At 44.7% G+C, this 17,014-nt stretch overlaps 2 protein-coding genes across 3 annotated transcripts; both read left to right on the top strand.

Annotated features, from left to right (window-relative positions):
* The first annotated feature begins 6,521 nt into the window (after nucleotides 1-6,521).
* gpr78a (G protein-coupled receptor 78a) lies at nucleotides 6,522-9,085 on the top strand. The gene is made up of 3 exons (XM_084005105.1): nucleotides 6,522-7,462; nucleotides 7,555-7,668; nucleotides 8,439-9,085. The coding sequence occupies exons 1-3, from the start codon at nucleotides 6,789-6,791 to the stop codon at nucleotides 8,680-8,682; spliced, it is 1,032 nt and encodes a 343-aa protein (XP_083861231.1). The 5' UTR covers nucleotides 6,522-6,788; the 3' UTR covers nucleotides 8,683-9,085.
* Nucleotides 9,086-9,493: 408 nt separating this feature from the next.
* On the top strand, nucleotides 9,494-16,763 carry cpz (carboxypeptidase Z). Of its 2 annotated transcripts, none has more exons than XM_084006137.1 (13): nucleotides 9,494-9,772; nucleotides 10,470-10,508; nucleotides 11,034-11,085; nucleotides 11,238-11,560; nucleotides 11,665-11,880; nucleotides 12,424-12,620; nucleotides 14,074-14,235; nucleotides 14,336-14,494; nucleotides 14,591-14,726; nucleotides 14,819-14,958; nucleotides 15,277-15,376; nucleotides 15,499-15,644; nucleotides 15,885-16,763. In XM_084006137.1, exons 1-13 carry the CDS (start codon nucleotides 9,667-9,669, stop codon nucleotides 16,086-16,088), a joined length of 1,980 nt encoding a protein of 659 aa, XP_083862263.1. In that variant the 5' UTR covers nucleotides 9,494-9,666; the 3' UTR covers nucleotides 16,089-16,763. The 2 variants fall into 2 exon arrangements, with proteins under 2 accessions (XP_083862263.1, XP_083862262.1); XM_084006136.1 differs by having other exon boundaries at nucleotides 12,424-12,659.
* Nucleotides 16,764-17,014: the final 251 nt, after the last annotated feature.

The following is a 17,014-nucleotide window of genomic DNA, read 5'->3' as shown; positions in this document are numbered from 1 at the left end:
TTCCCAGTATATACTGACATTTCTATATGACAGTAAAGTTGTGAGTTGGAGGAACTTTGGGGACACAGATGGCAGACTGGAGCATCTGGCATGGCAGCAGAGCTACAGACAGATTGGACCCGATAAAAAAAAAAATCCTGTTACACTGTGGCATTACAGTAGTACAGGCCTAACTACTTCCATCTGTCTGGAATCCAACTCTCACTTTGTGACTCAGCACTTTACTGACCCAAAACTACCGTGGGCAACTTCCTTCTGACAAGGAAAACCGAAGAGAAGTTTTGAGCAGAAAATAAGAAAGTCTTTCCACCCACCGCACACACACGCAAAACTAAACATGCAATAATACAGTCTCTCATGCAATGCAACAAAACTGTGCAATTATTCTTGGAAAAGCTAAGTAGATCCATGTGTTGTCGTGTTGAGTATTCTGCCGGACATTAAACTGTGCCTCCATCTCCACAAATGTGACACAGTGTAAGAAATTCTTGATGACATATTACACGGAATATTTTGTTTTCCAGAGGCCACATCGTTTTGGAAGATTTATCGAGGGCTGGAATTCCAGGGATTCCTGGCAAGGTTTGATCTGTTTTTACTGAGTCCTTCTCTGGAGATACTCTGGTTGTTATTGGACTGAAGTGTGTCTGATGACTCACCTGTTTGTGCTTTCAGTCTATCCAAACAGCTTTCTGTCCAAAAGGAGAAGATTGGTTGATTACTGTTAGTGGCGTTTTTTAGCTATTTTTTAAAATACTTTTACATTTGAATTGTTTTCAATTACCTCAAGGGAAATATTTGTCAGGACCTAGTGCACAGGGTCACCTGACCTTGCATCGCAGGAAGTTTAGGATTGGTTTGATGTTTTTTTTTTTTTTGGAGAATGTTTTTTGGGGTTTTTGCTTTGGTTTATGACACTAGGCTGTAGTCATGTGTTTATTTTCAACCAGCGGGCAGGAACAGTGACTTCCAAGAGTTAAAATACTGTAATATAAACACCTTTCTGTTTGTGTTAACATGTTAAATAGTGAACTTGAGACGTGTGTATATTATAGATAGCAGGCTCTCAGGCTAGCTGTTTCCCCCTGCGTCCATGCTAGGCTAGGTGACCTGCCTGCAAGCTGTGGCCCAATACTGCAGACATGAGTAGGTGGTATCGCTGTTCTCAAATCTACCTCGGCTGCTTGGCAAGAAATTGAAATGGAATAAACTATATCTTGGGAATTCAAGTATTTATGTCATGCTCTGAGCAAAAGTATTCAGCAAATCTCTTTTAAAACTGATATAGAAGCCAGTGCTTTGCTGTGGTTTGACACAAATTCCTCAGGAATGGATGGCCTCACGTACACCCTGCCGAGGAAATGACACACACACACACACACACAAACACAGAGAGAGAGACAGAGAAATTCTTTTTTCAGGGCTCCGAAGCGATAGCTTAATCTCGCAAGCCCTTCCTCTGTCTCGCAACTCCCTCTTTCTGGCAGATTGCTGACTCATGCCTTCTCCTCCCATCGCTCTTTTTCAATGTCTGTCTTTCTTCATAAATCCAGTCTTTCCTGCCTTTCCATTACATTACATTTCCCCCTCCAACTCCTCTTCTTTCTCACTCTTGGGAGGATTTCTTGGGATGTTAATGATTTATCTGCATGTCCTCTGGTTGTGACCTCTGCATGTGAGTGCACTCACATAGGTGATATTACTGTAAGTGTATGTGTGGCGTAAGCTCGTGGATTGTGTGTGTTGGTGCGTTTAATGTGTATAAGCAGTCTTAATCACCCCTTCTGCCTGTGCAGTTTATTTAGTGTGAATAATAATAAAGTAATCTGGAGGTTTGGTGTCACATAGAAACCAGGATTGTATTAGAAGAAAGTCTTCCTCTCCTGTTGGATATTTTGCTTTTTGTCAGTTATGTCTAACAAATATTTGCTTGTAGCCCGACAGCTTTTGCTGCAGTGTCACTATGTTTCCGAGGAATACATGCGGTGGTGCACTGAGGTCATCATAGTTGCAAAACAATACTGTTTCCTGACAGTTTTCTTAGGATATGGCATCCAGGAGTTAAAAGCACAACAGGAAACGCCTGGAGCACACATTTGTGAAAATAAACAACGAGCTGGCCAGGGAAAACACGGGCTGTAATGTTGGATAACTCGAATAAAATCTCGGATAAGAACCACATGTTCTTTATTGGATAGGAGTGGGCGCCAGAATTGTCATAAACAATAAGCTCATTGGTGGATGGCAAAAACAATAGGGAAAACACAATGAGGTTAACTAGAATAAGATGGCAGAATGGACTGCGTATACAGAGGGTGGAGTGTGACATGTAAACATAAAGTAAATGAACCATTTATTGTACCGTGGCTGTTGTCTAATGTTTTCTGGGATAAACAATCCTTCTTTTTGTTTTACATAAAGGTCGGGGTGAGTGAAATCCTCATTATACCTGTTGCCATCGGGGGAAAGCACAAGTATTTTCCAGTGGAGTTATTGAATTCTGCATTCTGTAGCAACTTTCCCACACTGGCATATGCCAGCAGGTGAGTGCTCTTTTCAAGCCTCCTTATGCAATTTTCTTTGACTTTAACCCTTCCTCTCAATGCCGAGTTTCTAATTTTATCTGAGCATCCACTCCAGAAACCTTTCTTGGACGCTTGTTGGTTTTCCACCATATCCATCGTACAGCTGCTCCATCGCTATGGCCTCTCTCTCCCATGTGAGAATCACTCCCTCTCACATACCAGAGGGGGATAAGTGCTCTGCACTGCCGCTTGAAGCTGTGCAATATATCCTCATGTTTTGTTCTAACTGATGACAACAACAACTCACATCTGGTTGTTTTCCTTCTGACAAAGTACATACATGAAAGAGCTTTTTGTCTTTAGTTTCCCCATCACAAAAACGTGTGACACAACGGCAGCAGCATGCATACATAAAATGTCATGCACCGATACAAATACCGGAAAAAAACATCACACAAACATTGCACAAAAAATCATCAATACTGAAGATTAGTCATGATGTCATAAACATCAACTCAGCGCTCTGCAGACCTTGTTTACAACACGTTCAGATGAACAGCACCAACTTCAAACATCGCTGCTGAAAACAAACTGCAGATGTTCGGCGAGTGTATGTGGACAGATAAAAAGATTTCCATTCGGTTGATGAAGAACGTTGGTGCAGAGCCAGGGCAGAAAAAAAGGGCGGAAAAAATAGATACATTGTGAAACAGCTAAATAAATATGAGTGATATTTGTGGTATTTATTATATTTTTAAACTCAAAGTTAAATATCTGTATGTGGCTTTAGATTTATGTCATATCAGCCGGGTTTCCTTCCTTTAAAGCGAACTCAGGTTCATGTTATCATCGAGTGTGTGTGAAACAAAGTGTCTCCCATATTTACATCAACACACACACACCCAGTCAGGCTCCCATACCGCTAACACGTGACGGAGAGTGAGCTAAAGCGGGAGATGGAGGCGGGGAGGGGAGGGGGGAGTGACAGAGAGCATGGATGAAAGTGAGTCTTTGTGTGTGTCTGGGCATGTGAGTGTCTGTGCGAGTTAACGTTTCTGTGGAGCGCTTGCTCCGTAGCTCACAGTGCCGAGACCTATTTTTACACCCGCGCTCCCACGCTCCACAAACACTCACCCATGACATTTGTTTCCTTCATGTTTTCTACCTCACATTATCTCCCCTCCCACATCTGTCATTCTTCTCTCATCAGCATCATCGCCGTCAGCGTCATCGTCTCTGGACGGAGGGCGCGCTGCCGTCACCTCTGCAAAACGCCTCGCTCTCAGGTCTTTTGAGCGTAGAAGTGAGTTGAATCGAGACGACAGATCGGGGTCACTGCTGCCAAAATGGAGTGATTCTCTTCTCTTGGTCACGAGGAACCCGGGGACGTGTTCAAATGTTGATTTTCCAGTTTAAAGGGGAAACCTAGAAAAAGTCAATGAGTCAGCGGAGAACCGGGGCTCAGAAGGACTGAGGAAGGATGGATGGATGGATGGATGGATGGGCAGAGAGTAAAAACCTTTACAGGCGATGTAAAGGTGATGAGGGAGCTCCATATTGTGTTGCCGACTATAGGAATTGTGATGTTATGTAAAGGCGTGCACACTCACCGTTTGTACACAAAGTCACAGAGCCAGGGGCAGTGGCTTAGGGGGAAGTCGGATGGACCCCTCGCCTGCTAATGGGACTTCTTAAGTGCTTCTGCCATCAGCAGTCTGTTGCTTGCATAACAGCCTTTCCAGCCCTGGGAACCCGGAGTATACACGTGACAACTGAGAGGGTTCCTCCTGGCTGGGGGGTGATTTCTCATTCTCTCTCTTCCTCTCTTTTTCTCTCTCTCTCTCTCTCTCTCTCTCTCTCTCTCTCTCTCTCTCTCTCTTTCTTAGCAACAAAGGTTTTTTTTTACTTCACTGCTAAGGAGCAATTAAGATAACAAGCTCAGGGATAGGTGACAACAAAAAGGGCAGCTTATTGGGCGATTTACTGCATATACGGTAAATGTGATCTTCTAAGAGCTTGTTAATGATCCGAATGTAGATGAAGCCTTTGGGGACAGGCGGGATAAATGTGGGCAGCTGCTGGGGAGAAAAGCTGCACAGCCCGCCTTCATGTCCACAGACGAACACACTGTACATAATGTGTACGTACTGAGGAAGTAGCTGCCCACGCATTCCGCCGCACACACCGCTCCATCATACATATGACGGTACGGAAGGTTTCAAATGGCTAAATGACAACAAATCAATCAGAGTGGGAAAAACAATTTACATTGGCAGGCTATATGCATTCCTTTTTTATTCAAACATTAAATTAAGAAATATGAGTTAAATGGTCAAATTGTTCGCTTTTTGCTGAATTAATTGTTTATCGACCAAGAATGAGTCACCGTTTTAGTGTATTTCATTATCCCTGCCGGGAGGATCATGCAATCGGTCGGCGTGCATCCTTGAGTGCGTCCTTGAGTGAGTGAGTGAGTGAGTGAGTGAGTGAGTGAGTGAGTGAGTGAGTGAGTGAGTGAGTGAGTGAGTGAGTGAGTGAGTCAGTGAGTGAGTCAGTGAGTGAGTGAGTGAGTGAGTGAGTGAGTGTGCACCTCTGTGTCTGTCAGGCTAATCTCGCATTCTGCTGCAGCAAACTGCATTATAGTTTGGGTGGCCAGTTACAGCAGCAAGCTCAAGGAATCAGTGGGTGCATTGAAACACCTGTTATTGCCAGATTTATACTGACATTGAACTGACTGACACTAATCTTAACTGGCCCCCGGCCAATAGGGGCCCATAGTTGTAACAAAGCTGAGTGCATCTCCGACCACCTAGCTACTCTGCACCCACAGTGGAGGAATTACACAGGATGGTGTGTTTGGGTAATATCTAACAGGACTACCAGTACACACAATGCTGTAAATCACTCAGCTGCTGCTGAGGCAGCTTTGTTTTTGGCAAGATCGTATTACTGTATTATATGACAACCTTGAGTGGATTGATACATTCTCACTTGTTTTGAAGTTGAATGAAGTGTGTTTTTTTTCCTGATGCGTTACAGCCTATTGGCATTTACATAGTTTGATTTGTTTAATAGCCATTTGAAATTTTCTAAAGAAGTTTCCACCTGAAATCCACTGTAGCTGCCTGTAAGGCATTGTGATGCAGCAATTCCATGTCCTTCCTCCCCCTTTAATCCATTTTTTGTATTTCTTCTCCTCAAACTGCATTCGTAATAAAGATAATACTCAACATGGTGCCTGATATTTGTATTTAAATGAACACGCTGTGGAAGTGGTTTCTTACAGGCAGATCATCACAAATCAGCCGCTAAAGAAGATGAAGTTCAAAGAGTGATGAAGCCACCAGAGATTTTGTGTTGCCATGGAGATTAGTTTTTCTCCGGGAGGGAGTGTGAGCGCACGTGTGTGTGTGTGTGTGTGTGTGTGTGTGTGTGTGTGTGTGTGTGTGTGTGTGTGTGTGTGTGTGTGTGTGTGTGTGTGTGTGTGTGTGCACGCTTCACCTGATGTTTTGGGGAATGGACTCAATCTGTGACAGTTTAACTGGGTCTATGTGCAAGGTGTTATATGTAGAAATATACTGTATGTCAAAGAAAGGATGTTAAGAGTAACTCTCTCACTCACACACACGCACACACACACACACACACACACACACACACACACACACACACACACACACACACAGACACCACTAGTCAATATTTCTATTCTCAGTTCTCGTGTGCAAAAAAAAACAAAACACAATGCAATATTTTTTGGGGGGGAATGTGATTTTTGTGTGTGCGCGCACTCCACCACATCCCCATCTCCTGCTTGCATGAATATTGTTCAAGCGTCACATGAGCCAGCTACCGCCTGCACGTGCAGGGCGCACGGCATTGCCAGCGAGAGAGGGGGCGCCTGGATTGTGCGCATGATCGAGCGTAAACACTGAGCACCCGTGGTAATTTAAAGTCATCATTTTCACAGCTTTTCACCGAAGGACGGGGGGGTCGTCATTCCACTGGATCTCTAACTCAACACAGGATGAGTTTAAAAAGTAGCTCGTGCCACTGAGTGACATCAGGGAGGCTTGTTTTTGGGGGGGCACATTTCAGCACTGGACAGCTCTCCCCACGTGCCCTCGAGCTCACAACGCGCGCGCTTCTGGAGGGGGGCATGTGTGCCGGGAAAGTGACCAGCTGGTAGCGGGGCACGAGCAAGCGAGCATGGCGGACTCCCCACAGCATCGTCCCCGCCGCTAACGCCGAGTCTCTCGAGAGATGAGCATACCCGAGTTCCTACTGGAAGTGTCCATTGTGGTCATCGCTGTCGTCTCGTTGCTGACCAACCTGTCAGTGCTGCTATGTTTCACCCAGAGCGCCGACTTGAGATCCCACGTGCCGGGCGTCTTCACCCTGAACCTCTCCTTCTCCAACATCCTGCTCACTGTCATCAACATGCCCGCCACTTTCCTCGGAGTGCCCGAGAGCGCGGAGCCCTTCGGCGCGCCGTTCTGCCGAGCCGTCAGCTTCGCGGAGACTTTCCTGACCGCCAACGCGATGCTGAGCATGGCCGCGCTGAGCATGGACAGGTGGGTCGCGGTGGTGTTCCCGCTGAGCTACGCCAGCAAGATGCGCTACAGGGACGCCCTCCTGATCGTGGCGTACTCCTGGCTGCACTCGCTCACCTTCTCGCTGACCCAGCTGCTCATGGACTGGGGGGGCTATAGCCACACGTACGCGTCGTGCACCGTGCGCCTGGACGGGGGTCAGAGGTCGCAGCTGGCCGCCTACGCGACCTTCACGGTGCTGTTCCACTGCAGCAGCTTCGCGATCTGCCTCCTCGTCCTGTGCTTCGCCTACCTGAAGGTGCTGAGGGTGGCCCGGTCCCACTGCAAGAGGATAGACGTCATCACGGTGCAGACTCTGCTCCTGCTGGTGGACATCCACCCCAGGTAAAGTACACTGGATATTTTCTCGGGGGAATATTTTAATGAAGACTTGCTATTTGTATTGATTATTAATTCCATCTGTTTGTGTCCACCAGTGTGAGGGAGAGGTGTCTAGCCGAGCAGAAGAAGAGGAGGCAGCGGGCAACTAAGAAGATCTGCATCTTCATCGGTACCTTCATCCTCTGCTTTTCACCCTATGTAATAACAAGGTAACTGCCTCCTTTATTTATGTTTTAATCACATGCTTCCTACATGACTCGTCTCACTTAACATGCTTTTTGCAATAATGCTCCTAAAGGAATTCAAACTGCCATTTCCTGTGTCTGCCATGATACAATAATTGGTTCATATTGATCGTGTCCAGGGTTTTATTGTGGAACATAAATCATCCGACTTAGAGACCAGTCTAGACAATATCCTGAGCACACCTGTGTGTCATTTACATACGAGTTACTGTAACTGAGTTACTGAATCTGTGTTGAGAGTAATGTTTTTCAGTATTATAGTTTGTTATCTTACAATATTAGTGCTACATGCATCCTTATTTACACATGCATCAACATATAAACACGCTGAGATTTAATAAGGGGACATTTATTGCAGGGATATTACAATGAATGTCATTAAACTGTCCAATTATACAATTGATCATATCCATGCATCTGTTACACAAAACCAGTAACCAGCTAAAATGTATAAGTACATTTCAAATGTATTGTAACAGTTAATAAAGACTGCTATGCTAAGGCCCATGGAAGTAAATTTATGCTACTTAAAAAAATGCCAAAAATAAATTTATACAAATCTGACACCTACAGAGTTTCAATAGTTTGTTTCATAACTAGAAAAAACTATGACTGTATAATTATGACTTCTTAACTCAGATGTATGAATTGTGATCTCATATTTATGATACTTTGTAGATTCACGTGCACAACAGAGACAGGATTTACTTTTTCTCCTTGTATTGCTCCTGCAGGTTGGTGGAGTTGTTGCCCTTCGTGCACATCCCCCGGTACTGGGGCATGACAGCTAAATGTCTCTCCTATGCCAAGACGTCCAGCGACCCGTTTGTCTACTGTTTGCTGCGGCACCAGTACAGGAAGGTCCTGGTTGGCATCATCAGCCGGCTTCTGAGAAAGAATCACTACTCGCTGTCTGTCCACAGCACCAGCAGCACGCTGGACACCACAGACGACAACTGCATTGCCAGAATCACCTGAGCTTGACGGGCAAATATTTCAACGATTCAACGGCTGCGGGAAGGTCAAATGTCGGGGCCTTTGAAGTGCAGCAGCCCTCCAAACGGAGGGGAGTCAGTGCCACTTTGACACGGGGATCGACCACAGCGTCGTCCACTGGGAGAACTGCGAAGGACGCCCAGCAATGTGTACTCAATGAGAGCGCGCTGACCTCTGATGGCTGCCAAAGGCCTCTTGAGCCTCTACAGACCGCTGTTTTCCACGGGGCTCGTCAGTTTGCCAAGAGCACAACCACGGCTCACAGCTATAGTCACTGTAAATGGATGAAGAAGAAACCCTGAGTTTGTTCCTAAGTGGTCTTCATGTTTTCGGTGAAAGAACTGGGGAAATGCTTCTGTTAATAAAGGCGGAGTGTAAAAAATAAGTGTAAGGATGTTATGATTAATAAACTCCTGTGCCACAGACACCCATGAGTCGACTCTGCATTGTGTTGTTGGAGTGGTTCCCAACTCTTTTGGCTTGCGATTCGTGCATTGTGAGAGAATGAGTCATTTGGAGGAAGTCTGAAGAGGTGAAAGAAGAACAGGCAAAAGTCACAAGGCAACTTTTGGCAACAGAATAACTATTTCCTATGTTATAAAAAAAAAAGTATTTACTTGTGTTGCCCCCTATGTTGGAAACCACTGATGCAGGTAATGTGAACAAGCTCAGCAGCTCGATTGTGTCAAACAAACAGGCATGAACTTTCCACACTCCCACCCCCACAAGCCACGTTTCTACCTCACGTTGCCCCCCCCTCTCGCAGCTCTCTGCAGTGAAATATGATCGGCGCTTGCTCGTAACGCACAGCAGCAGCGAGCCACAATCCTCGGGTCAGGGATGCTCCTCCGCGCAGACAAAGGAAGGAGGTCTCCGTGCTGTTCGCGGTGGTAAGTATCATCCGGCAGCGAGGAAGGAGGGTGAAGTTGCAGCTTCGAAAATCACGGTCTGCGCTGCCACATCAACATGCTCTCCAACGTGCATCCGGGACTCTTGGTGCTGTTTCTCTCCTGGACGAAAAGTTGTTGGTGCGACCCGCAGCAGACATGTCACCCGGGAGACGAGCTTCTAGGTGAGGTCACCTCAACTTTAGAAACAAAAACAAAACACGCTTCATGGAAATGTGGACGATGCGTGTAGGAACCAGACGTTGAAGGCCATTGTTATTATTACTTTTTTATTACCTTTATTTTATTGTATTCTCTCTCTCTCTCTCTCTCTCTCTCTCTCTCTCTCTCTCTCTCTCTCTCTTGTCCTTACTGTATAATTAGCACAGATGAGTTATTGGGAAAATACATCTCCTATAAGTTTGTAGTTTGTATTGAATACTTATAATAAATTGAATAATGGGTAAGTTTGTAAAAAAAAAAAAAAGTTAAGAAGAATTTGGATGAGCAATACGATTTAAGACCACTTCCAACGCTCCTGGTCATTTTTAATAAACAGCTGACAGTGATGTGTAGACTCCTGGCCTCACAAGTAACACGCTCTAATTTAAAAGCTGTAAATAATCAATTCTTAATGTTCTCCAGTCTCTTGCAGCTTCCTTCATTCTACACTCAAAGTCTGTATCAAAGTGTCGCTATCATGCAGATTTGTCACCTGCTATTTTTCTTTTTAACCGAAAAAAACGGTGATTTATCAAAAGCCCCGAGCTGACTTGTGACTTGCTTTTGGTGATGTCGCCCCCTAGAGTTTTTTGTTTGTAACTCAGCCCATATTTCCATGCTTCCTCATGTGTGTTGTTTGGCTTGTGTTTCTGTGCACAGGAATATGCAGCAGCAGCAGCAGCACGCTCGGAGACAAACGTAGGTGGCATATTTGTTTAATTAAATCCTTTAAAAAAAATAGATTCCTCCCACAATCCAAATACATGCAGTTTAGGTTAATTGATTACTCTAAATTGACTCAGAGGGGGGGGGGGGGGGGTCTTTCTCTATGTGTCAGCCCTGTGAGAGCCTGGCCAGGCTTCACCCTGCCCCATTGTCAGCCACAAACACCCCAGAGCAGGATGAGCAGTTAATAAATGGGTGACTTAACTTTAGTGCTGTAAATCCATAGGGTTTTAAATACCAAGTGCCTCTGCAAGATGCAACAGGCCTCCTCTCTGAGAGGAGAAACAGCTGCAGCAGTGGAGCTCAACCCACAGAGGGAGGGTTTATGGATCTTAAAAAAAACCCATACTGTACTTTTCCATTGTGAAACACCTGCCTGGTCGTTTCTTTAGTACTCTGAAAGATACAGATCTTTCAGCCCTAAAATGATTTGGTTATTTTGAAACTTATTTTCATTAATATGAGTTACCAGATGTGTCTGCCTTCTCTGTCCCACAGCTACCTGTTCAGATCTGAACCTGGGGTACTGTAATGACATGGCGTACTCTAGGTGGGTGCTAGAAGTTGGTGTGAGTGAGCCAATCTGTGCCAGCTAAAAAAACTGTAACCATACATTTTAAACCACTGCTGTTATTCTTCAGATATCATTATTAACTGATTCTGGGCTGTTTAACAACTTTTGTCAAAATGCTGCCACTCCAGAACCATATTCCCCAACATCCTTGGCCACCGGAGTCACGAGGAGGCGGAGTCAGGAGCAGAGTACCTGCTGCTGAGCGTCATCCACGGCCTGCTCAACGGGGAGTGCTCCCCTGAGATACGTCTCGTGGGCTGTTCGGTTCTTGCCTCGCCCTGCCAGGATGACAAGATGATCAAACCCTGCCGCAGCACGTGCGAAGCACTGAGAAAGGACTGCAGCCATGCCTTCGAAGCCATCAAAATGGCCTGGCCCTACTTCCTGGATTGTGACCGCTTCTTTGCCAGCAATGAGGAGGGCTGCTTTGACCCGCTGGCATTGCTGAAAGGTAAAGGTCACACTGTCTTGGACTAATTGTATCCCCTCGTGTTCCCGCGAAACAAACAATGCACCCTTCTCTCCTTCCCTAAATCCTGGCGTCCCCTCCTCCAGCCAGACAGGAGCAAGAAATGTCCAGCCTCTCGCCCGAGGAGCCCAGCACCATCATCCAGTTCACCTACACCTCCAACGCCCAGCTGTACAGCCTGCTGAAGAGAACAGCAGCCAAGTGCTCCCACATCTCTCAGGTCTACAGCATCGGACGCAGCACAGAGGGCAGGGACCTGCTGGTTATCGAGTTCAGCAACAACCCAGGACAGCACGAGCTATGTGAGTAAGGTAGCGCAGTGCAAATGATCTGAGTTTTGAGTTCATATATCAAAAAGAAATGATTAAAAAATAGACAACATACAACATAACAACCTACTCCAGAATTACGGACTCCCCTATTCCCGGATTTTTGGCCACTTGAACATTGTTCAACTCATTTTTTGGTCTTATGGATGCTTTTTTTGTTTGTTTAAAAGCTCTGAAGCTGAAAAATGCTGTACACTACCTGTCCAGCACCAAATAGCAGACAAGATAGGTTAGCTGATTAGCTGGTAAGCGTTAGCCGCTAAAGTGCCAGATGTTTCCCTCAGGAGTTGATGGAGACCAAAACAGAGCAACAAAGGAGAGTGAATATTAGTCTACCAATCATCAGATGGACAACTCCAAATGAATGTTACTGCCGCTTTGTGTCTGCTGTAACTGTTTGTTAGCACTTTCTTAAGAGATATTGTGCCAATGTTGTGTTTACAGCTTGTTCTGCTGCCCCAAAGTGGCCGAATCGATTACTGCAGCTTTAACCGTGTTTCTGTGTGTAAACTGTAGTGGAGCCCGAGGTCAAGCTGGTGGCTAACATGCATGGGAACGAGGTGCTGGGCCGCCAGCTGCTCGTCTACATGGCCCAGTACCTGTGTTCAGAGTACATTCTGGGGAACAAGCGAATTCAGACCATCATCAACACCACCCGCATCCATCTTTTGGCCTCCATGAATCCAGATGGTTATGAGCTGGCTGCTTCAGAGGTAGAGGATAACAATGACCCGGAGCTCAGCAACCAGGAAGTAAATATTGTTAAGAGAGAAAAAAAAAAAAAGACAAACCGCCATTATCCGCTCTCAATCTCATTGGCTGTTCTATCTGCTTGGCTTGATTTGTGGAGGTGGAAGCTCTGATGGGGGACTTACAACATTGTTTGTGGGATGTAATTTGGACACCATCAAGCAGCATTATGACGATGTTGTAGCTCTTTTTTGTGAACATAGAGGCTGACAATTTGAAATAATCTTGAAAAAGAACACACTGTGCTTTTACGATGGTGTGCTCAAGGATAACAATAGCATTTGCTCTAAGATTGTCAAAGATTAGGCTACAACATTTCCTGCCATTTTTGTAATTTACACAAGAAGACAAAAGACAGGCTCCTATTAGATGTAACTACTGTTGTGTTTCAGTCCTGGTTCAGTTGCTAAACTGGGCACAGAGTTCTCCACCTTCCACCAATCATTGTGTTTTCACTCACCAGAGAATTCAGCACTAATCATCACTTCCTTAGCCTGTTTAGCAATTGTAGATGTCCCTCAGCTCTGTTTATTGTCCAAAAAACTGACACCAAGTTTCTGTGGACAATATGACAAGCCTGTGGAAGTGCGTCAAACGGGACTGACGCAGCCTTTTAGGGAAAGCGTTGTGGACTTATTCACTAATGCGTCAGGCTGTGCCTCTAACAAGCTCTGCATGCATATACAGTATGTATATGGTTGCTCAAATGAGTGTTGCACTCATTTGACAGGGGGCTGTTAAGAGTTGTGAGGTCCGCTATGAAATGCAATGAGCAATCAAGATATGCTCCGTAGTCTGACGTTTTCATACTACGACACACAGCTTTACTCCAAGAGATGTGATTCATATGCATGGGTCTTCACCATTCATGATACAAATATTCACAACACATACATGGTTGAAACATTATTGAAATGTGCAGCATATTGTGTATATGATGTCTATTGCACGTGTTGTAGTCATTTTTTGAATTACTGTATTCTTATCAAAGAATACATTGAAACCTCAAACTTATACTGTACAAACATATTTGTGCAGTATATGGGCAACATATACGATACATATTTTTATAGTATGTAATAATGTGCAACCGTTTGCATAATCAAAAAACTCCTTTTGACTGTTTGGATGGATTAAATGCATGTTGTGCTCACCTCTAATATGTATAAATAGTGGTTTGCCACTCTATTTGCTGCTTTTTCTCATGACGGATATACGGTCTTGTCTACATGTTAACATCAGAATTAACAGCAGTAGTCTAACAGGTGTCCTTCCTGTACTTACTGACTAATATTCCTATAATTTGCTCAATGTTTTCTTCATATAATCACTGCTGCCACTAACGTCTACACATCACCACCCTGAATCATGTCCCACGTTGTAACACTCTTAGTTGTTTGAACCTAAATGTTTCAGGGTCACTTGTTGAATGGTTGGACCAATGGACGGACCAATGCCCAGAATATTGACCTCAACCGCAATTTTCCAGACCTCACCTCAAGTTTCTACCGGAACCGCCGCAGTAGGTACTACCGCATTGACCACATCGCAATCCCTGACGCCTACTGGTTTGGCAAGGTAAGGGAATGTTTTTTTTTATACATCAGATTCATGGAGATTTATCCTCAGGAGATGCATTGAAGCTGGGTCCCAAAACAATCCTACCTTTGGGCTGTAGGTGGCACCAGAGACCTACGCAGTGATGAAGTGGATCAGGTCTCTGCCCTTCGTTCAGTCTGCCAGCCTCCACGGAGGGGATCTGGTGGTCTCCTATCCCTTTGACTTCTCTAGACACCCGCATGAAGAGAGGATGTTCTCACCCACTCCAGATGAACAGGTTTGCAGGGGGAGAGACACCATTAATAGGGTTATGGTCACCGAAAAAGTGCAGCTGGATTGTCATGTTCCCTCTCTCTCCACACACTGTGCTCAGGTCCTCAAGCAGCTGGCTCGTACCTATGCAGACGCCCACGAAACCATGTCAAACAACGATACAGACAGGTGTGGAGCCTCCTTCTACCGAACTAGGGGCATCATCAATGGAGCACTGTGGTACAGTTTTGCCGGTGGTGAGATACAGCACTTTTACAAACTCGAGACTAAACCGCGTTTAAGTTGGTTTTTCTACCCCTCTCATTGCATGCGCACGTCTCCCCTGCAGGTATGTCAGACTTCAACTACTTGCACACTAATTGCCTGGAGATCACAGTGGAGCTTGGCTGTGACAAATTCCCATCCGAGGCTGAGCTTTACCCAGAGTGGAAAAGGAATAAGGAAGCTCTGCTGACGTTTATGGAGTCTGTAAGTGTCTGCTTGAGTGGCTTGGTGACAAGTTTGTGTTAAAATGTGCACATTTTTTTTACAGTGCATTTTTTATTTCAATTGATAGTGGAAGGATGAATAATTGACAATGAAACTGTAAAATAAAAGACATGTGTCAAGTCAAATTTGCTGGTAGAACACTTGATGCAAGCAGGTTTTAAAGACCAGGAATTGACAAAAACAATATCACACAGCACATATAAAGACAGGGCATGAAGGCATCTCAAGAACTTGACCCAGAATTAAAGTACAAGGCAAATAATATGGCTTTCCATTGTGCTTCCTGTCCCTGAACAGGTCCATCGAGGGATAAAGGGAGTAGTTCAGGATTCTCTTGGAACTAGGATAAAAGGTGCAACCATCTCTGTCAGGGGGGTTAGGAAAGATGTCACCACAGGTAAACACAGTCCTGCATGGCAAACATTATACATCTGCAGAACAACATCAGTCTGTTGACTTTGCTGTTGTAAGTTAGCATGCTAAGCCTTAGCATTCATTGTTCTCTTCCCCTCCTTTCAGCTGAAGATGGAGACTACTGGCGGCTCCTGAACCCCGGTACTCACATCCTGACAGCCACAGCCAAGGGTTACTCCAGGGTCAGCAAGAAGGTTTATCTGCCTCACAACCTGAACAAGGCTGGACGTGTCGACTTTGTCTTGGAGAAGGTTGGATCTTTGTCTTTATTCAACCAATTCCTTTCAAATATAATTTTTTAACATTCCTTTACCCATGCATGTTTTAGCTTCAGTAGAGATGTATTGTACCATATTAAGTTACTAGCTAATTTCCATCCACAGTCTCTGGGCAGATATACACAAACAAGTCCAAATCACAGTGATACTAAATGGACGATCATCCATTATCCCTGCTATCCATCCTCACCATTTCCCTTATCCTGCTCCCAGGTTCCCATAGAGCCCGATATCGACGACCACCTCTTCCCCACAGTAGACACGTGGGATCGATTCGACCCATACAACCAGTTTGAGCGCTACAGCGAGACAGACGCACATGAGGGAGGGATCGAGCGGGAGGAAAAACCATGGTGGTGGAACTACTTCTCCCAGTCTGGCATCTCACCTCCACACTGGCTGCTGCGAAGTGTCTAGACGCATTACAGGATAATAAAGATCCCATCATACCACTACGAGACTGGTGACGGATGCTCCCACATCCAGTCCCATTGGGGCTCTCAGAGGCGTCTAGCAGGAGCTGTGACACTTAAAACAGCAGTTTGCCTAATCAAACAGGTCTCAGTGCTTCCTGGATGTGAATTCCCACTGGGTAAAAATTTGATTCTGGTCTGTGAGCAGAGTTTTGGCAAATATTGCTTTGCAGTTGTAGTTAATGTGTTTTAAGAAAAAATTAGCCACTGAGAAATAAAGGATTTACAGAGGCCTCAATTTTCCAACTTTTAAGTCAAATCAATTGTATGCACTTATTTGAAAATTGTGATTACACAATTTCCCATGTGATGGCAGCTGCATAAAATGTCTTTGTGCACATTTTTTCAAAATTTAGTTGGGTAAAAATTCCATGCAGATTTGACAGTTGTTTTTTTTTATTATTACACTCCACAGGTTATTTCTCTTTATGTTATAGCCATCGCTAACACATTACAATATACACCGTGTAAGTGCAACAACAGTCAACATTTATAAAAAAGCACTTTATATCAGTCACTGCGTTTAAGCTTGGATGAGCAGCAATAATGTGCCAATTGTGAACAGTAGAACATCTTGCTTTGCTTGTTTTTCATAAGCATAAAAAACAATATTAAATATATTTGTGGCGTGTCTTCCATTTGTTTTACACCAGCTCATATGTAGTCGTTGACCGTCAGGGGGCGCCAGAGAACATGTAATGATAGACTGATAATTTCTTCAAAGTCAGTGGCGAGTCGTCTAATTGGTAGGCTAATAATATGTTGTTGAAAGTTTGTGTAGAATTTAAGCAAACTATTTCGAAATCATCCTGCGGAAGAACACATTTTTTTTATAGAAAGAAAAACTACCCAGAGGGCGACTTCCAAAGC

Source organism: Eutrigla gurnardus (assembly GCF_963514095.1).
Source record: "Eutrigla gurnardus genome assembly, chromosome: 3".
NCBI classification, from domain to species: Eukaryota; Metazoa; Chordata; class Actinopteri; order Perciformes; family Triglidae; genus Eutrigla; species Eutrigla gurnardus.
Note: the sequence above shows the minus strand (reverse complement) of the source record. Positions and strands in the feature narration are given on the sequence as shown.